The sequence below is a fragment of the Urtica dioica genome, chromosome 6 (genome assembly GCF_054948205.1).
Source record: "Urtica dioica subsp. dioica isolate 48M chromosome 6, U.dioica_male_clone48M_v1_H2, whole genome shotgun sequence".
Lineage (NCBI taxonomy): Eukaryota > Viridiplantae > Streptophyta > Magnoliopsida > Rosales > Urticaceae > Urtica > Urtica dioica.
The window spans coordinates 1,730,041-1,751,415 of NC_142761.1; the positions used below are offsets into that span (position 1 = coordinate 1,730,041).

Below are 21,375 nucleotides of genomic sequence, written 5' to 3' on the forward strand. Positions count from 1 at the left end.
CTTTGTTAAAAATTAAGGAACAAATTGGAACAATTAAAAAAAAGAAAAGAAAAAAGAATTGGAACATTTTTGTTGGTCTTTTAATGTTATAGTGCACCACTACTACGATATAGTGTGCGAAATTGTTCACTAACATTTCTAAAAAACATGGAACTATTCCCACTCTTTTTTTTTTTTGAAAAAGAACTATTCCCACTTGGATTAGTTATTTACTTCTGTTCTATTTTTTTTTTCTTTTCTTTCTAGAAGTACAAGCTATAACAAAAAGTGAAAATGTACAAGTTCTCTGCTTTTGCCGACACTTGTGGTGATCGATTCATATGCCAAAGTAATTACAATTCAGTATCACCCACATAAGATATACACAATACAAAACTATAACAATTACAAAAAAAAAAAAAAAAAAAAAACTCAGAATCCCCAATCTTTTATCCTTGTCTGTAAGTCAAAATCATTCAAGCTACACCTTATTATTGTCTCTGAATTTCCAGAAGCAATATATATTATATGTACCAGCAGATTTTGCTTCACTGATGATCATCACAAGGACAAATCAATCGTTATTATTTACTATCATCGGGGGCAGTATGGTAAATTTGGTCATACGAGCTGGATAAGCGCGGCGACTCTCAACGCCCCGTTTTGGAGGAGATCGTGAAGCTCGTCGAAGAGAAGAGCCGTTCTCCAACCCCAACCCTTGGGAGCTTTCGGCAATAGAGTCCCCGCTTGTTTGAAGCTTCCAAAAACCATTACTTCTCTCTTTGACGGGCAAATCAACTGCGAAAAAAAAATAAAGAAAGAAAAAAAAAATACCCGAAAAAATTAATGAGAGACGATCTTTTGCTTGAAAGCTTACGAGTTGGACTTCAAATAGTACCTGGTAACGAGCAGTGACCTTTTCACGAGTGTCCACGTACAGGTGGACCTGAGAATTGTGGGATCAAATCAAATCAAACACGTGTTGATGAATGTCTTCTTTGCTCATACAATATAAAGGAATGTGTTCACCGATTTCTTCCTCGATCTAATTTTTTTTTTTTCGTAATGTTTCCTATGCATGTTCTACTAATGATTGTAATTTTACGTATTCTATATTAACCCGTTACTAACTTAATATTTAGTTCTCCACATTATATACTAATGATTGTAATTTTACGTATTCTATATTAACCCGTTACTAACTTAATATTTAGTTCTCCACATTATATATATATATATATATATATATATATATATATATATATAGTAACAATTAGTTATTTTGGGCTGACCTTTCGAAGAGAATCGGTAATCTCTGCCTTGCGCCGGTGAAGAAATAGACCTGCGATGTAAAAAACAGTTCTTTTTCATATGATGGGAAAAAGAGAGGATTGATATGGGCATGTTTTTCGAATTTTGATTGTTTGTTGGATCGGATTCGGAACCATACCAAGTGTTCGGCGGCCTTGCGGGTCTTCGTCGTTAAAAGCTTGAACGCTTACCTGTATATACGATCACAGTATTTTAGATTTGAGAAATAATGTACACACCACACAAATACTTAAGACACTTATTTACCTTCCAGAAGGAACCGGCGTAAAAAACTTCTGGTGAGTGTTTGACTTGACCGTCACTTAGCCTATGCACATCTTCAAATTGAACCCTGCGACGCCACATTTTCAGGCCGAATTAAAATCCAAGGGAGTACATAAAAGAAAATGGGTTATAGTTTTTCACAACCATACCCATGATTGGCAAATAGTTTTGTACTAACACCAGTCAATCCAGCCAAAGTCTAAGGCTTCCGTTTGGAACCAGGAAAATGCGAGGGCAGTGAATATTGAAGGTGAAATAGAAGGGAAAATTAGAATTTCATGTTTTGTTTGGAAGCCGAGTAAAATATGAGGGAAAAGGAAAGGGTAGTGAGAAAAGAGACACTAATGTGGGCCCCACATGTAGACCTTTGGATGAATTTCATTTTCCACCCGATTGTCTATGAAAAAGGGAATATACTCTTTAGTTATACAGTTTCCATCTTATTTTACATTCCCTTCTATTTTCCCTCAATCGGAATAATAAATAAAATCAAGTATGAAAGTTCACATGAATATTAATTACAAGAAAAATAAATTAGCATACCCGAATCGGAAAGGAGGGAAGTGGCTCAAAGGAGTTCTTGTATCCAGCGATATCGAAGAACTATTTGCACCGTCCCATTCGACTCCAACCCCATTATTCTGAGACGACTGTATCACCGGCACAGAAACGCCGCTCGAACACGGCGCAGCAGCCGAAATGGAAGTTCCCGACATCCTGTTCTGAAGATCCATCTCGTAACCCCTCTCCGTTTGCTCGCCCGAGCCGCTTCCGCTTTGACTCAGTCCGACCAAAGCGTTCAACCCGTCGTGGTCGATTCTCGCCTCGGAATCATCGTTCGTGGGAGGTTGTTGGCAATTCCTGTTGCCCATCCCAAAGGGCACTCGGGAAAACACGAAGCGCGTGGGAGGCCAAGCCGGGGCCGGTACGAGGCTGTTTCCGCGGCCGATCCCGGCGAGACCTTCGACCGGGACTCTGACGTGCAATCGAGCCGGCCTGAAAGGGCCGTTCCCTTCGCTCGGTGCGGATTCGGCCATGAACACGTTTCCCATGTTGTTGTCGGGAGCGTTGTTCTGATCGTGCTCTTGCAAGTAATATCCCGAGGCAGAAGAAGCCCCGTGGCTACTGAACCCAAATGGCTGCCTGCAAACACATGACATGCTCACGAAGCTGCAGCTTTTGCATGTGTCCGCACCGATTTCTTGTACTCTCTGACTCAGGAGCATCTGTGTGATAGCATGGCATATATATATATATATATATATATATATATATATATATATATATATTATTATCATGGCATAAAAGAGGGTGATAACACTGCACTATTTTGACCAAAAACCCTACTTTCTGAAAAATAACTGAAAAACTATCTTTAACTCCTTCCTTCGAAAAGTTATATAAAATATTGTGGATTAAAAAAATGTTGCTCAAAAGAATTATTTTAGCCACCCTAAAATAAATTCCTAGCTTCTTCCCTGTAAAGAATAATACTGAATTAGGATGGGAACATATGTTCAAATGCGAAAGCTTTGACAAATGAGCACTACAGTCCGATAAGATAATCCTGTTTCCTGAATCTATATTCACTCTGGTGGGTTCTATGAGCAGTCTATGATTCTATACTGATCCGAGATATCAATAGTTGAAGAAAATGGATGAAGATTTCTACGTACATATTGGGTAGTGGAAATTTATCGCAGTTTAATAGTAATAATAGACAGAAAAGCGAAAACCAAGTGTTCTATAGTTATACGAACCTGCAGCCAAAGACCGTCGTTAACAGCTTTGCATGGGAACCCCAATTCTTCAAGCTGCTTTCTAACCGTCAAAAGAGCCTCAAAGAACATGTTGCAATACAAAACGGAACCCCCTTCAAAGATGTTTACAAATCCATCGTATTCCTCTCCATGGACTGCGCTGTTCGTTTTAGCGTGGCCTTTAAGCTGTCTGTCACCGACAGTCCTACCACCCCACGAGATAGAAGGCAAACCACATCTCGGCCAGTCACTTCCTACGAGCTCGTTACTCGAAGAGTTCATCGACGAGCAACTTCTCGAGTAGTCATCCCTAGCATGCCAGTCGTTATTATCGTTCAAGTGAAAGCACGACCCGTCATCGGACGGACCTTCCAGGGCCACTCCAAGGTTCACCAGTCCACTTGCTCCGAGACCCACTGAAATTTCGGAGTAAGAACGAGAAGTCTGCACCGTATGTGTGTTTGAGAAAGAGTTTCCCGATGAAGAGACCACTGTGTTGCAGGGGTGTCCATTATATAACTTTGACGGAGGATTTGAAATTTGGTGGGCTTGTTTTCTGGAACTGGAAGCCCCTGATTGGATGACGGTGATACCTCCGAGGTCGGCGAAGATGTCGCGATTAGGACCTTCCACGCCACCTTTGGCAGCCACGCTTCCTAGTTCAGATTCTAATCTCTTGTCAGCGAAACCATCAACCAGATTCTTTCCTTTTGAGCAAGACGAATCAGAGTGTGAATCAATTCCTGTCTCGGAGTCACTTCCGTGCTCGGAACTCTCTTGTTTACAATGAGCACATTTTGCAAGGAACGTGTACAAAGCCAGTTCGTACCTTTCGACATAAAAGAAAACATGGTCTTAGCTGCTTTAATATTAATCCGACTTATGGACAAGAAATCTGTGAAAACATGGTATTCATTCTGCTTACCGTTTCTCTTCACTTGGTACCCATAACTCATCCGATGTCAGTAATGCATGCAAGGTTTGAGAGGAAAGTTTTGGAAGGACCTATCCAAGTGAGAGAGAGAGAGAGAGAGAGTTGATAATTAATTCCCAAACAAAACCTGATAAATTTCAATCTTAAAGATTAAAAGAGAAGGTAAAATGATACCAAGAATTTAATATTTCTAGAGGAAAGACAAAGACTTTTTTATCTCCTTTTTTTTTAAAAAGAAACTCGGACTTTATTGAAAAATACGGCTCAGCCGAAAAGGTACAGGATGAATTTTTTATCTCCTTAAATGATCAGTTTTCCTCATGCAATGGTTTCACAACCCAAGAGGCCAAAAAATGACAGCAAGAAGACATGTAGAGATTATAATTAATTAATCTACCAAACCACTTAACCATTCACATATGTTTACCTCTTTCAACTCCATGGAGCCACTTTGACAGAGATAACCCCAGCAAGCATTTCGAACACGTTCTCCATGTATGCCGTAGTCTTGACTCTCAGCAAATATCTGAAACATGGACGGTTTAATCAATCTTAAGAGCCAAATAAGTTCATCCCACTTTTTTTATTATTATTATTTTTTTTTTCAGAATGAGCTCTTGCACACAAATTTCTAACCTGGTAAGCTAAGAAATTCGAAGTCCACAGCTCGGATATGATGAAATCCGTGCATATTGCACATAAATCCTGCACAGAAGAGTCGCGTACACAAACCAAACACACAATCAACCAAAAGTAAAACCTAGCAAGAGAACAAACAATAGCTCGATTCCATGGCCATCGAACCTGAAGGTCGAGAAACGAAGCAGCGGCAAGAACGCGAAACGCGTTGGTGTCGTTAAGCTTAGGGTGGTGACCGTACAGGTAAGCGAGAGCCGTTGCGATTGCCTCTCCATTAACGTTGTTATCGTCTATGTGCAAGTTCACAGTCGGAGCCGTGGCTTCTTTCCAAGGACCGTGAAGCATGTTCCTGAGAGGCGATGCAAAACGGGTAAATTGGAAGCAGTGAAAAGCATATTTCAACATGAAAAATGTGAAAACCCCAGAGATCATGCAATAACGTGGGTTATTCCACGGAACCAGCACTATTAGAAATTAAGGTCCTCCTAGTATTTCAGGGTTAGGGTAAATCATATTGAAACGAGACTAAATGCGAAATTTAAAACAGAAAAGTCCTGATGCTAATCGAAAGATGCACAGCAAACTATTTAAAGAAAAAAGTAATAATTGCTTAATTTCATTACGAAACCGACAGCCTGCAGAACTTCCGGAAATTACGACAAAAATAGAGATACTGACCCTAAAAACATATTCAACAAATCTCCAGTAATCATACAATAAGCCGGGGTTACCATGTCCGCAAAAACAGCCCTAATTGACCTATTACTAATACAGTTATAGCAATTCATTTGCACTTAAGGTAATCCTGGTGTCATGGTTACAGTAAATCCATTCGAAACAATCATTGTTGCAAGAAATTGAAAACGTGGAATTAACTGAACGATGCCTTTCGTTATGAAACCCACAGCCTACAAACTTCCAACGATCACGAAAAAAAACATAGAAAACAACAGGTTCGGCATGAAAAATGTCAAAAACCCAGTAATCATGCAACTAACATTGGTAACCATTTCCACAAAACCAGCACAACTAATTTACCTAGTAGTAACACAACTTCAGCAATTAATTTGAAATTTAGGTAGTGACAGTAAATCAATTCGAAGCAATCATCGCCGCTAGACTTAATGTTGCAAGACCTGATGTGAATGTGAAAACATGACAGCCCTGACGCTATTCGAATGATGCCCATAGAACTAAAACGAAATAGTAACAATCAGCTCGATTTCGTTATGAAACCAACAGCCTACAAAAATTGAGAAACTAACCCTAGAAACATAATCAACATGAAAATGACAAAAATCCAGTGATCACACACTAAACATGTGTTTCCATTTCCACAAAATCAGCATTACTGACATTTTAGCAGCACAATTTTAGCAATTAATTTGAAATTAAGGTGCTCCTAGTCTCACAGTTACAGTGAATCTAATTCGAAACGATCATCGTCGTTAACCGAACGATGTCCACAGAAGAACCTGAGGTAACAATTGCTTAATTTCGTTACGAATCCGATTTTAAGCCTAAATAAACTTCCGAGTTCCGACAGTGAAAACCTAACCCTAAGAGACGCCATTAATGGAGAACCTGAAGTAAGGGCTGCGAGAGAGAATAAGGCGGTGGAGATGGTAGGTTGAGCCCATGGAGAGGACGACCACGTCGGAAAACGCTCCGGTGTTGAAGCCTTCGATCTGGATATGGTCGCAGAGCGATGTCAAATTACAATCCAGTGCTCGGAGCTCGGAGCTCGAACGGTCGTTGTCGGAGAGCTGCGAGGGCTGTATCGTAATCTTCATCATCTGTTGTCCCGGCGGGCCTCGGTTCGCCGGCGACTGGTACTGCGATTGCTGCGGTGGTTGAGGCTGGGTTTCCATTTCCGTCCTCGGCGATTCTCCGTAATTTACGATACTGACATTGGAACGATCGGAGGGAATAATATAACTGTCGTCGTCGAAGAAGGAATAGCACAGAGAATCGGTGTTATAACGCGACGTTTTAATAAATTTTGGGGCCGAAAAGGGAAATAGTAGATAGATATGGGTTATTTTGTAAATAAAAGAAGAGATGTGTATTTTGCAAGGTTTAACGAAATATTGAATCACAATTCACAATCACCTCACACTCACAATCAAATTCTAATTTTGTTTAGTTTCAGTTTGCGAACTTTTCCCTCTTTAAACATTTCTTATTGTCCATTTATGTTACCAGTTTCTAAAGTTCAAGTCTTTTTAATGAATGAATAACGTTCCAAAAAATACCATTCGTGGAAAACCTAGGAATTGAAGAAACAGCAATAGCCTTTGGAATCAGCTTACTTGTAAAAGCGCGCCCTCTAGGTGTTCGATAAAATGTCTGACTGGGAAATTCATTATTTTGAGGAGAACTTTTTTCATCACAGATTTTTTGGATGGTAATTAGCTCGGATGTTCATACATGAAGACAGTCCTCCGAAAGAACAGTGGTAAAAATTTTGTCTTTCATCATCTCTCTACAAGGGAATTTTATCTATTTATTCATTTAGAGTTTTCCAATTCCAGATTTACTTCGCCGTTTCGACTCGAAGCTCTGTAGTTTCTATCAGCATTCCAAGCCTTTCTCGTCGAACGAACCGCCCGAGGATCCGCAGAAACCCGAACCCACCGCGAGATGGGTCGTCGACGATATTTGCCATACCTTGCAGAGCAAGCCATGGGAGCGCTCGCTCGAGGAAGCTTTGCTGACGAATTTCGGGAAGCCTCAAGCCGAGACGATCGTCCGAGTCTTGAGGAGACTCAACGACGTGAACACGGCCGTGAATTATTTCCGGTGGTCGAAGCGACACATCAAAGGAGATCACAGCCAACAGGCTTACAACGCGCTGCTCTCGGTCATGGCTAAAGCCCGGAACTTTGGCTTGTTCGAGAAGGTTCTGGAAGAGATGAGCGAGGCCGGGATCGGACCGTCGAACCACGTCACGATCGAGCTCGTCTCGAGCTGCGTTCGGCACCGGAGGCCGAGAGAAGGCTTCGAGCTGATAAAGACGATGAGGAGCTTCAAGTTCCGACCCGCCTTCTCGGCCTACACGACCCTCATCGGAGCTCTCTCCGACCAGAGAGAAGCCGACCTAATCCTCGACCTCTTCCAACAGATGAGAGACCTCGGGTACGACTTGTAGAGTTTGGAAAAACAGTTAATCCGTTAAACCATTAACCGTGCAAAACGGTTAAAGATTTAACCGGTTAACTGTCGTTTTTTTTATAGGGAAATGGTGGTAATAATATTCGATGTTTGGTCAAAATACTACTTAAATACTAAGTTTTTTTTTTTTTAGCAAAAATACCACATGTTATCTTATAGGTGGTCCGTTACTACTCGGACCGTTGAGTTCAAACATAAATTTTAACGGCAAAGTATTTACGTGTAACTAAATTTGAAACTTTGAGTATTTTTGCCCAAGGAAAAAAAGAATGAGTATATAAGTAGTGTTTTGTTTAAACATTAAGTATTTTTGCCACCATTTCCCCTTTTTTTATTTATAATAATTGATTGTTTTGGTTAACCGTAAAATAGCCCGTTAAGATTATTTGCTTGATTAATTTTAATTAAATCGAAGGGTTAAAATTGTCCGCTCGGTTCCCACGGTCTAGACCACTTGAAACGTTGGATTTGCAATCTAACCAACGTTTTAAGCATGTTTAAAATCTAGCCATATTTGATGACGCAGCCTCATTAATCAGATAGTAATTTACATGATTATCTTTAATGGGTAATTTACCAAAATAGACGAAACGCTGGCTAGCTCCTTAAAATCAAGTTTGAAATTCGCTAAATAGCTACGGCTCAGATAAAATGTAAATTAACCGACCGGGTAATTTTAAACCGGATATCTATAGGTACGAGCTGAGCGTCCACCTCTTCACGACGGCGATCCGGGTCTTCGCGGCGGAAGGGAAACTCGAATCCGCTCTCTCTCTCCTCGAGGAGATGAAGAGAGACTCGCTCGAGCCCGACGTCGTGCTCTACAACGTGTGCATCGACTGCTTCGGGAAATCGGGCCACGTGGACATGGCGTGGAAGTTCTTCCACGAGATGCGGGCCCACGGGCTCGACCCGGACGAGGTGACCCACACGAGCATGGTCGGGGTTCTGTGCCGGGCGGGTCGGGTCGACGAGGCCGCGGAGGTGTTCGAGGCCATGGACGAGGGCCGATCGGTCCCGTGCGCGTACGCGTACAACACGATGATAATGGGGTTCGGGTCGGCGGGGCGGTTCGGGGAAGCGTACGGGCTTCTCGAGAGGCAGAGGAGAAAAGGGTGCGTCCCGAGCGTGATCGCTTACAATTGCATTCTCTCAGGGCTCGGAAAGAAGAGAAAGACCGACGAGGCTCTCAGGCTCTTCGAGGACATGAAGAGAGACGCCGCGCCGAATCAGCCCACATACAACATCCTCATCGACATGTTGTGCAGGTAAAAAAAAGTTTCACCCGAAAATTGGACTGATTTTTCGCCTGAAATATGAGAAGTTTGATGAAAAAAAATATGACTTGTAAGTTACGAAATTGGTTATTTGAAAAACATGACTCGTTTCACCTAAATACTCTTTACTGACTAAGAACAATACAACGTCCTGCCCTGCCGCAAGTGGAAGGATTTTTTCCGATTGTTTTCTTAAAATCTAATTTGTTGTGATCGAATTTTTTCGCCTACAAAAGTGAATTTGATAAAATATAACTCATAAGTTTTTTTTTTTTTTTTTTATCGAACGAACTCATAAGTTTTGAAATTGGGTTTTTAGGTTAGTTTTGGCTAACCTTTCACCGAAATTGGTCCGATTGTTTCTAAAATCTCATTTGTTTGTTTATTGAATTTTTTCGTCCGGAAGATGAGAAGTTTGAAAAAATATGATTTGTAAGTCATGAAGTTGGGTCTTTTACTCGATTGTGTCTTTTTAACCAAAATTTAAACTCTAATTTGTTTTTCCTGGTTGAGTTCAGCAATTAACTTTTTTTGCGTAAGAACGAGAAATTTGAAAAAGTGTGTCATGAAATTGGTTTTTTTTTTCTTTACTCAATAGAGTCGAAAAAATTAGAAAATCATGACTCGTTTGACAAAAAATACCCCTATTGACTAAGAACATAGTGTGTCAGTGTCCGGCCGCAGCCGGAAGGTTTTTTTTTTCTTCTGCGGCGATATGACTTTGTTTTGTCTTAATCATTGTGTTTTTTGTGAGTCATATTTTTTCCAGTTTTTTTTTTACTAATTTATACAAAATCCATTTTTTTTTGTCTGAATTAGTCCAAACTTGGAGAATACATGGATCGTTTGACAAAATACCCGTATTGGCTAAGAAAAAAAAACAGCGTTTCGGTGCATTTCGCCGCAGGAGAAAGCAACAAAAAAAAAAAAATCCAATCTCGTGACTTATAGGCCATATTTTTTTTTTTTCAAATTTGTCATAAAAACTAAACCCGAAATACATTTAACCGGGATATTCACTTTTCATGCGTGCCAGGGAAGGCAAGGTCGAGGCGGCTCTGGCGGTCCGAAACTCGATGCAAGAGGCGGGTTTTTACCCGAACGTGATGACCTCAAACATCATGATCGACCGGCTCTGCAAAGCCCAGAGACTCGACGCAGCTCGCTCGATCTTCGACGAAATGGACACGAAAATCTTCCCCCCGAACGAGTTCACTTTCTGCTCTCTGGTCGACGGCCTCGGAAAAGAAGGTCGTGTAGACGAGGCCTACGAGCTCTACGAGAAAATGCTGTCATCATCGTTGGGCTCGGACGATCATCATCATCGAGCCCCGAGCCCAGTCGTGTACACTTCGCTGATCCGAAACTTTTTTCGGTCGGGAAGGAAAGAGGACGGTCACAAGGTGTACAAAGAAATGGTCTGCCGAGGCTGCGTTCCCGATCTGGCTCTCCTAAACACGTACATGGACTGTGTCTTCAAAGCCGGGGAAGCCGAGAGAGCGAAATCCTTGTTCGCGGAGATCAAGTCCCGCGGACTCGACCCGGACGCTCGAAGCTACTCGATCCTGATCCACGGCCTCGTCCGAGCCGGGCTCGCGCGGGAGACCCGAGACGCGGTCCGCGAGATGAGGGAGCGCGGGATCGCGATGGACGTGCGCGTGTACAACGCCGCGATCGACGGGCTGTGCAAGTCCGGGCGGGTCGACAAGGCGTGCGAGCTTCTAGAAGAGATGAAAAAGTCAAAGTCGAAGGGGAACGGGAACGATCCGACGGTGGTGACGTACGGCTCGGCGATCGACGGTCTATGCAAGGCGGGCCGGCTCGACGAGGCTTACGTGCTCTTCGAGGAAGCGAAATCGAAAGGGTTCGAGCCGAGCTTGGTGATCTACACGAGCTTGATCGACGGGTTCGGAAAAGTGGGGCGAGTCGACGAGGCTTATATGATAATGGAGGAGCTATTGCAGAAGGGTCTGAAACCGAACGCGTACACGTGGAATTGCCTTCTCGACGCTCTCGTGAGAGCCGAGGAGATCGACGAAGCTCTCGTGTGCTTTCGCTCGATGAAGGACATGAGCTGCGCGGCAAACCACGTCACGTATAGCATCCTCATAAACGGGTTCTGCAAAGTCAGGAAGTTCAACAAGGCCTTCGTGTATTGGCAGGTAAAAAAAAAATTTGGAATTTCGGTTAACCAAGGTCTTAATGTTTAATTTTTTTTTTTGTCTATAATGAATACCTAAGCTTTATAAAATAATTGATATGATACCCTTTTTTAGAAAATAGTCTAAAAAATTAATTTCAATTTGGTCCAACCTGATTAACACTTCATTAACCGGTTAAAATTAACTTAAAAAATGACCCTAAAATCAAATTTTTTTCGGTTTAAAATTTTGTTAACCCTAAAAAAAATTGGTTACATTTTTTATTTTAACCTAAAATCTCTTGAAAAAATGGTTTATACATATAATTCTACCTGAATTGCTAATTGAAACTTATGGATTTCCAAAATAGCCCAAATTTATACTTTAATAGCCTTTATATAAAAATAAAAAATACCTTAAAATAAAAATAAAAAAATAAAAAAAATCGGGTTAAAAATGGGTTAACCCCGATAAACTCTTTCTAAAAACTGCGCTTTTTTTTTAAACCGGATTAAAATCAATCGTAAGGCTAAAAGACTTCATCTTTTTTACTTGCAGTTAAAAATTTTCGATTTTAACTTTAAATCTCTTAAAAAATGGTTAATGACTGTGTTTGGCATAGCTTTGCTTTTAAAAAAAAATCGTTTTTAGATTCTGCTTTTGAAAAAAAAAAAAAAAAAACCGTTTTTTCCCATAGCTACGAAGAATCTAGTTTTTCAATTTTCTTCTATATTTTGCAAAAATATTTTTCAACTTTTACTAAAAGTTAGTTTTATGTTAGCCCCGATTAACCGGATTAAAAATCAACCGTGATGCTAAAAGACTTGATCTTTTTTTTTACTTGCAGGAGATGCAGAGCCTGGGTCTGAAACCGAACGCGGTGACGTACACGACGATGATCTCGGGCCTGGCCCGCGCCGGCAACGTGGCGGAGTCGCGCAGCCTCTTCGAGAGGTTCATCTCGGGCGGCGGCGTCCCGGACTCGGCCTGCCTCAACGCGATGATCGAGGGGCTGAGCGCCACCGACAGGGCCGTTGACGCTTTTGCCCTTTTCGAGGACACTCGCCTCAGAGGCCTCAGGATCCACACCAAGACCTGCGTCGTCCTTCTCGACGCCCTCCACCGCGCCGACTGCCTCGAGAAGGCCGCCGTCGTCGCCGCCGTCTTGAAGGAGGCCGCCCGTGGGGCCCGCCGGATTTCCGATTTGCAATGACGTGGCGCCAAAACTATTTGAGATGGAGGAACATGATTGTTGATGGATCAATGAAAAATAATGAGTTGGGAATTAAAAAGCATGTTGTCAATTTTGCTTGTTTTCTTTTTATCTTAAATTTACTGCAATTATAGTAAAATTAGAAGGAAAAAAAAATTACGACGAACTTTTTTTTTTTTCCTCTTAAGGATTGATGTGTAGAAGTAGAACCCAGCATGATTGGAAATGAATGAGCCAAAGGAAATAATAGTTGAGCACAAAAAGGAAATAGTTGTTGAAAAAAAATTAAGGCACTACAACCAAATGTGGTAAAAAAAAAACAATACTACAATTGGGGTTTTCTTGTTACTTAGATTTGATTTTTAATTTTCCAAGGATTGATGTGTAGTGTAGAAGTAGAACCCACATGATTAAGATGCAGAGTTTTTTTTTTTTTTTAATTTCCAAAGGATTGAGTAGGCAATCTTAAGCTTATTGTAATGATCATATTATTCTTAATTTTGTCGTATGTATCTTTTTGTATTTATACAATACAAATATTTGGATATTGTGATTATATTCTATGCATGAATTACTCTAAAAAATTGCAGAATTCCATCCAACGTTTAGATTGTTTCTATAAATGAACACGATCCAATAACTAAATTAAATTCTCTAAAAAAAAAAAAAACTAAATTAAAATATTTCGTTGAAAATACAATCCAATTATATGATTAGGTGGACATTAAAGCACTACGAAGTAAAATTATAAAGTTGTAGCAAAATAAAAATTAAAAAGGAATAATTTATATCCCCGTGGAAATAAATGTAAACGTTACATAAAGGGAATATCGTAACGGCTCTATTCTCTACCGCTTTTCACAATTTAAAAACTCAAAGCAAAACATAACTTCCTTTTCATCTCTCTCTCTTCTTCATTCTTCAAAACCTCAAAACCCTAGCTTCGATTCTCTCTCACTCAATCTTTTTCTCTTCACTCTCTTCAATGGCGACAGCTCTGAGACCCATAGACAACACTCTTCCGATCGCCCAAGAAAGGCCGAAAAAGCAAGCCAAAGTCTCCGTTCCGATTCGCAAACAATCTGAGCCTCTCATCAACGACGAGAACCAAAATTCCGTACCGGAAAACCCCGAAGCGACCATTGATTACGTTCCTTCGGAGAGCCTCGAGCCGATTCCAGATCCCGATTCGAAGATCCAGGTCAGTCTCTCTTTTCGTAACCCTAAATTTTATTCATGACTCGTTTCTGATTTTTTTTTCCCCAAATTTTTTTTAGAGCTTGATCGAAGGACTGGATTCGAAGGATTGGATCAAACTGTGTGGGTCGCTAAATGATGCAAGGCGTTTCACTATCCATCACTCCGATCTTCTTTTTCCTTTCTTGTAAGTTGTTTGATTTGATCCAATTTTTGGACATAGAGCTCAATTACAAATAAAAACGATATTTTTTTCAGAGAAAAAGTACTGTTGGTTCTGGTTAAATCAATGAAGAACCCTAGAAGCGCTCTTTGCAAGACCTCAATCATGGCTTCCTCTGACATCTTCAACACATTTGGAGACAAATTGCTCGAATCCTCAACCTCAGAACCATTTGATCATTTGGTTCGTTAATTACTCTCAGCCTAGCATAAACATATTTTATTTATTATTATGTAAGTTTCATTTTGGTCCCTGAACTATTATTTATAGCGAAACGGTCCTCAAACTGTTTATTTTGTATCACTAAATTTTACATGAAACTCTGCAAATTTCATTAAATCATTTATAAATTAAACTCTAAAAAAAAATCCAAAATTGTTGTCACAGCTTCTTCAGTTGCTACTGAAAGCATGCCAAGACAAGAAATTCGTGTGCGAAGAGGCTGATCGAGCTCTGAGCTCCATGGTCGCCTCTTTCGAGCCCTTGAGTCTTCTCCAACGCCTCAAAGCTTACGTCAAGCACTTCAATCTCAGAGTCCGAGCCAAGGCCATGGTTTCCATTTCAAATTGTGTCTCCAAAATGGTAAAACCGCAATCTCGAAAAATAAAATAAAAAAAGCATTCTTAATGTGTGTAACCATTAGGGAATATTTATTTTTTTAATTTTGATTTCAGAATCTGGAAGGGATGAAGAGTTACGGGTTGGTGAGCTTGGTCGAAATGGCGGCGGATTTGGTGAACGACAAGCTTCCCGAGGCGAGAGTGGCTTCGAGGAGCGTTTTGGTGTCGGTTTGTCGTGCGTTCAAGGAGAGCCGAGAAGCCGATGAGAATGATGACGAGGCGTGGCAAGACTTTTGCCACTCCAATTTGTCAACGATTCGTGCCCAGTGTGTTCTCAAGTTCACATCAACGGCTTAAGAGAGAGAGAGTTTGTTTAGAAATATTGCTAAACAGAAAGTAAAAAATAATTACTAGTCTACGAGTTTTATTTCAGTGTGTGTGTCCATGTAAATGTTGCTTTTTTTACATGGCTGGTTTGCATTTGAAGAATGTTTGTAATATACCCAATGAAATGTAATGTTTTGGTTGGTTTCCTGAGAATATGTTTTGGTATCAAGAATTGCACTAAATTAAATAATATATTTACTAACAGATCAGAAAGTTACCAAGGATAAGTATAGTGTTTGCTTTTGGGGAATGTTTGAAAAATCAATAAATCAAAGATTTCTTAACAAAAAAAAAAATCTTTACTAACAGATCACAAATTTACCAAGGATAAGTATAGTGTGTGCTTTTGGGGAATGTTTGAAAAATCAATAAATCAAAGATTTCTTAAAAAAAAAAAAACAAAAAAAAAACTAAGGTCTAGGAATGCTTTTGGGTAATGTTTGAAAAATTAATAAATAAAGACTACATTCATTTTCTCAAGAAAGACTATTATTGACTTACAAGTTAGAGCATCTCCAATGGGTGGCAACTTTAGTTGAAAAAATGTGACATGAATGACATTTATCGTTGCCTATCCATTGGAGTTAGTATAAAAAAAAAAAAGTAAATTTGTCACTGCTTATTTTGGCACCGATGCCAAGTGAAAAACTTTAGTATAATTTTAATTTTTTTAATAAAAAAATATGATAAAACTCCCAACTAGCAACTATGTATTTTGTTTTATTTCAATCTCAATTGTATTGACTAGTTCACGTACAAGAAGCATTTAATGAAAATTGTCTTATTCTTTACGAAGTAAATGTACTCCCAACTACTAGTACACGTACAAGAAAACATTTATTGAAATGATGTATTATTAAGACTAATTTTTTTAAGTTTTGAATGTTATGATTTTCTCTAAAAAAATGTTATGTTATTTTAATAAAAAATTATTATTATATGAGTATTTTTTTTGTGCAATCTATTATATTAATTAATTAAATTTATTTTTAAATTTATCATATGAATCTAAATTATAAATAAATTGTAAATAATAAAAGAATTATGGTGGACAACTTTTAAAGCTAATGCATTGGAGTTATTTTGTTAAAAGTTGCCAACTTAATGATGTTGAAAATAGATATAATTAAATAATATTATTTTGGTGATAGTGTCAAAAGTTGGCACCTCTAACATCGGAGATGCTCTTACAAACATAAAATTACTAAGGAATCACTACAATTATAAAAACTGGTTTGCTTTTGGAGAATGCTTAAAATACCAATGAAATGTAATGTCATGGTTGTTTCTGCAATTGTTCGGTTACAACTAAATTAAAGAACTTACTAACAAATATAAATTGGCCACTACAAAGTTTCGTAGTGATTTCCATCTTTGGAGACTAATTATTATTTCCTGATAATTCCACTATAAGAAAGGATCAAAAATTGGCCAACAGCATGCACAAAATTATACTGGACCAAAAAAAAAAAACAAAATTATACTGGACCAAAACAAAAAAAAACAAAAAAATGGTAATCAGAAAATTTCTCTCTTCAAAATTCCTGAAACTGCATTCGTCGGTGACTTTCTATCTCAGGCCAAAACCCCTTCAACCAGATAATTCGAACGGCCACTTTGACTTTGATTTTCATTGAAGCTTCCCAAATCAAGCGGTCCGAGCTTCTTCAACCAAAGCTTGCAGAGCAATCTCGACTTCCTCAAATGGCTGCCCGGCGTACATCTCAAGCTGACCCTTCTTCACAACAATCACCTTCCATTTCCCCGACTCTATCGCCGTTTCTAGTTCCTACAAATCACACACATACATTAAAGTTTCAACCTAAAAAAAAAAAAAAAAAAAAAAACTCAAATCAGACAAGTTTTGATTCTTTTACTTTCGCGGACATAGGGACGATATCGACGCTGACATCACCAAGATCTTCGAAGAAAGACTCCAACAAAAAGCAGAAATTCGTGGCGTCGCCGCGATCGGCAAAAGCGACAGCGTACGAAGATCCGACCGTGAACAGTCCGGCGGGTCCGTCGGGATCAGAGCCTCGTTGCATCAGAATGACCTTGGTAATTATTATTAATATTATAACAAAGAGATAATTCAATTGCGGGACGTTGTTATGCAATGATCGAATAATATCAGTTTGAAAAGAAACTAGCTGTTGAAAAGTCTCGTAATCAGACGTAACTTTGTGCACAAGTTTGATTCCGTTAAATACTGTTAATGTAATGTTGTAAGCCTGGATATACAAAGGTATTTGTTTTAGTCTTTTCATGAACAAGCTCTGATTACACTTTGCAGGGGAAAGAATCTCTGGTGAGTGATGTGAGAGGTGTTTGAGAGGTTAAACCAAGATAGATCTTTGGTACACTTTGATCAAATAAGAATCTCAGAGGCTTGAGTAAATCTTAATTTACGAACGAACCAGGGTAAAAAGCCTTGTGTTGATTGTGTGTTCTTTACATTGGTTAAAAAAAAAAAAGATGAAGAAGCTTACAAAGATGTGATGAAGATTCAGCCACCACATATTATCAGCCCCGGTTTTAGAATCTCTCGGTGTTTTCGACTCTGAAGATCTCTCCTGAATAACACCTAACAAAAAATTTGGGATTAACTCAAACACACAGTAGTTTTTTTTTCCTTTTATTTTAGAGAAAAGGAAACAACGTAAAACAAATTGGGGTCTAAATGAACACAAAATTACCGGTTCTTGATCTTCTCGAACGACTCGCTTCATTTCGTCTATTATTTACTCTCGCTGTTTCTTTCCCCTCCACGGATTTCTTCCCAAGATTTCCATTCTTGTCCATCGCTACTTTCTCTTCTCTCTTTTTCCCTTTCGACGCCTTGCTCTTCGCCGACCCTCCAAACCCTTTAGGACCCTCGAATCTCATCCCTCCGTTTTGGGATACTCCGTCGCCATTGAATCTCTCTCCATTAACGATTTCCTCCGAACTCTTATTAATCTTCACCGACCCTCCAAACCCTTTCGGACCATCGAGTTTCTCCCGAGAATTCCGGGTTTCTCCATCGACATTGATACTCTCTCCATTAACGATTTCGATTTCTTCTATGCTCTTATCGCTCTTCACCGCCTCTCCGAACCCTTTGGTTCTCTCTCCCAAATCGCCCGAATAACCCTTGAACCTAAACTTCTTCTCGAAAAACAAACTATCTTTTCCCATTTTCATACCTGATCCAATAATAATTCCGGAACTACCGGATTTCGAGCTCTTCCTGAGCTTCGACAACCGTTTTCCGATCTCTCTCTCGACCGCGCTTTTGTTCCCGGACCTCGCGTCGCCGATCTTGTTCTTCTCATCTTTCCGAGCTCTCGCGGCCATAGCTCTGATTTCCTCAACTTTCTCCTCAAACTGAATCTCGTCACTATTCTCATTCAACAAAGACACTCCTTTATCCAATTTCAAACCGCTCGGGCTATTAAGTTCGTTATCATCATCATCGGAGCTTGAATTTCCTATGATCCAAACAGCTAAAACAGTCTGAAATACAAAAGCTCCGACCAAATATAATCCGTACCTCGCCAAGAATTTCTTCCCCGAGACCTCGACCAGAACATTGTCGTTTCCCAATCCCGCAGGAGCGACGGCGATAATCGCGTCTCTCTGTTCCTCCGCCGGAATCTCGAGAGGCTCGACCGGAGATTTAGGGTTTTGCGGCGGAGGATAGGGTTTGGTGAGGATTTTAGGTCGCAAAGTGTTTCCTCGCCGTCGCTTGGCGAGCTTTACGAAGGCGGGCTTCGATGGCGGAGATGGAGCGGAAATGGAAGCGAAGAGAATGAGCTTGTTGCCAGTGGCGATTGGTGGTTTGGTCGCGAGGGAAATCGAACCCGCCATTGAAGGTCGTTGGAACCTTAGAAACAGTGTTCAAAGGTTTAAGCTTGACATGACAACTAACCATTTGGAACTTTTATTTATTTATTATTATTTGATCATTGTCTTATGGCCGAACTTATTAAAAATATTACATTAATCAGATAAAAAAAATATATTACATTAAAAAGTACTTACTAATTTTTTGGTCTCTATTCTCGTCTAGATTAGCTTGAATTAACTTAATTAATGTGTTGTTTGAAAAATTAGTCTTATTTACTAATTATAGTATAGCAATTGCTCTTGTCATGTGGATTACATTGGAAGTAATAAAATCCATTTTTAGTTGACCATTTTTCTCGAGCTATAAAATTAAGGGATATCATTTGTTGGTTCTAAAATTTGGCATCTCTAAATGTCACGAATTTTTTTAGGAGATGCATTTATATTACTAAAAAAATGTATAAACGATTACATTTTTTTTTTTTTACTAATATGGCATATCCGCCTGAAGATTACAAGGTAGTTAAGTGGGCTTCTTCAATCCATGCTACAGAATAATCAATTTTCAAAGATAAATTTGCAAGCTTATGGGCTTACATGAGAGCCGTATATATATATATATATATATATATATATATATATATATATATATATATATATATAATATATATATATATATATATATACACACACGAAAAACGTTAAGTCTTCACATCGGTCACAATAGCTATGAATTTCATCCACCGACATTACAACGAAAGTCTTCAAATTCCGCCTGCAGAGACTACCCTAGTCGTAGCAGACAGACTATGCATTAGCAGTCTTAATGGATTTTGATTATTTTATATCCAAAAGTCGATTGCGATACATGTCTAGTAGTATGATTTTTGCCTGCGCAAATGGATGTTTGAACTTCTCATACGTTAAATACACAATTGACGTAAGTAATATACTATTGTGACCTCTCGTAACATGACATTAATATTACTATTGCTCATCGTTTTGAGGGATGAAAGCTTTTGGCCAAGTGTAGTCCAGATTTTGGGTAGACTTCGACTTTTTGTTTGGCCTCGAACTCGCTGCTGATCGACTTTGACGTCCCATCACCCAATCATTACAAATGTTCCATGATGGCCATACATGCGTAAGAATACTCCACCTCATATTTCTTAAGTTTTTGTGCTAGTCTTGCTAATCCACAGAGGACATTGCTTGAAGGTAAGAGAAGTATATTGTGTTTGAATATATGTCCCACATCGATAATAAACCTAAAATGTGAATGAAAAACATGTATATATTGAAAAACATGAAAAGTTTCACTTTGTGTTTGTGTCTAATAGTTATTCGTAGTCTTATCTTATTCAAATACAACACGTACATATAAAGGGACTTCTTGAAATCTCCCCTTTTGATTAGTAGTCCCTTGTACCAAAACAATCACGGTTTAATAGAGAAAAGGGTCTTATTCAATACTTGGACTACAAGCACAACTAACCAATCAAACAAGTTTCGAGTCTTTTACCTTCGCGGACATAGGGACGATATCGATGCTGATATCACCAAGATCTTCGAAGAAAGACTCCAACAAAAAGCAGAAATTTGTGGCGTCGCCGCGGTCGGCAAAAGCGACAGCGTACGAAGACCCGACTGTGAACAGTCCGTCGGGATCAGAGCCTCGTTGCATCAGAATGACCTTGGTAATTATTATTAACATCACAACAAAGAGATAATTCAATTGCGGGACGTTGTTATGCAATGATCGAATAATATATTTAGTGGCATCAGTTTGAAAATAAACTAGCTGTTGAAAAGTCATGTAATCAGACGTAACTTTGTGCACAAGTTTGATTCCGTTAAATGTTGTTAATGTAATGTTGTAAGCCTGGATATATACAAAGGTATTTATTTGATCATTGTCTTATGGCCGAACTTATTAAAAATATTACATTAATCAGTTCAAAAAATAAATATATTACATTAAAAAGTACTTACTAAATTTTTGGTCTCTATTCTCGTCTAGATTAGCTTAAATTAACTTAACTAATGTGTTGTTTTTATTTACTAATTATAATACAGCAATTGCTCATGTCATGTGGATTACATTGCAAGTAATCAAATCCATTTTTAGTTGACCATTTTTCTCGAGCTATAAAATTAGGGTCAATTAGGAAAATAGCCAACTTAAACGTTTGACATTGCTAAATAGCAAACGTTTGATAAATATTAGGTAAATAATCATTTGTATGTATGGAAAGACATAAATCTTAGATAAATAGTCACCTCCATATATTAGGTCATGTCATCATTTACGGCTATTTACCTAAGATTTACCAAACGTTGGTAATTTAGCAATGTCAAATGTTTAAATTGGCTAAATAGGAATATTATTTGTTGGTTTTAGAGCCGGCTCAACTAAATTGGGGGCCTTGGGCAAGAAGAAAGAAAAAAAAAAGCCTAATTTTTT

General features: G+C 39.1%; 4 protein-coding genes across 4 annotated transcripts; 2 read left to right on the forward strand and 2 right to left on the reverse strand.

The window, feature by feature from the left end:
- Positions 1–391: 391 nt before the first annotated feature.
- On the reverse strand, positions 392–6,896 carry LOC149392779 (BTB/POZ domain-containing protein). The gene is made up of 12 exons (XM_089617397.1): positions 6,493–6,896; positions 5,074–5,257; positions 4,906–4,974; positions 4,697–4,795; positions 4,261–4,340; positions 3,336–4,164; positions 2,119–2,801; positions 1,558–1,642; positions 1,430–1,481; positions 1,272–1,321; positions 878–925; positions 392–777 (listed from the first exon to the last, which is right to left on the reverse strand). The coding sequence occupies exons 1-12, from the start codon at positions 6,777–6,779 to the stop codon at positions 601–603; spliced, it is 2,643 nt and encodes an 880-aa protein (XP_089473523.1). The 5' UTR covers positions 6,780–6,896; the 3' UTR covers positions 392–600.
- A 128-nt stretch (positions 6,897–7,024) lies between these two features.
- Positions 7,025–13,128, forward strand: LOC149392780 (Tetratricopeptide repeat (TPR)-like superfamily protein). Its single transcript, XM_089617811.1, has 5 exons — positions 7,025–7,366; positions 7,443–8,046; positions 8,778–9,350; positions 10,396–11,521; positions 12,348–13,128. The coding sequence occupies exons 1-5, from the start codon at positions 7,339–7,341 to the stop codon at positions 12,711–12,713; spliced, it is 2,697 nt and encodes an 898-aa protein (XP_089473937.1). The 5' UTR covers positions 7,025–7,338; the 3' UTR covers positions 12,714–13,128.
- Positions 13,129–13,586: 458 nt separating this feature from the next.
- On the forward strand, positions 13,587–15,272 carry LOC149392781 (ARM repeat superfamily protein). The gene is made up of 5 exons (XM_089618462.1): positions 13,587–13,914; positions 13,991–14,097; positions 14,169–14,316; positions 14,521–14,715; positions 14,808–15,272. The coding sequence occupies exons 1-5, from the start codon at positions 13,699–13,701 to the stop codon at positions 15,048–15,050; spliced, it is 909 nt and encodes a 302-aa protein (XP_089474588.1). The 5' UTR covers positions 13,587–13,698; the 3' UTR covers positions 15,051–15,272.
- A 1,066-nt stretch (positions 15,273–16,338) lies between these two features.
- LOC149392782 (ABC subfamily C protein) lies at positions 16,339–18,977 on the reverse strand. The gene is made up of 4 exons (XM_089618393.1): positions 17,780–18,977; positions 17,573–17,667; positions 16,958–17,137; positions 16,339–16,869 (listed from the first exon to the last, which is right to left on the reverse strand). Exons 1-4 carry the CDS (start codon positions 18,930–18,932, stop codon positions 16,729–16,731), a joined length of 1,569 nt encoding a protein of 522 aa, XP_089474519.1. The 5' UTR covers positions 18,933–18,977; the 3' UTR covers positions 16,339–16,728.
- Between the last annotated feature and the right edge of the window lie 2,398 nt (positions 18,978–21,375).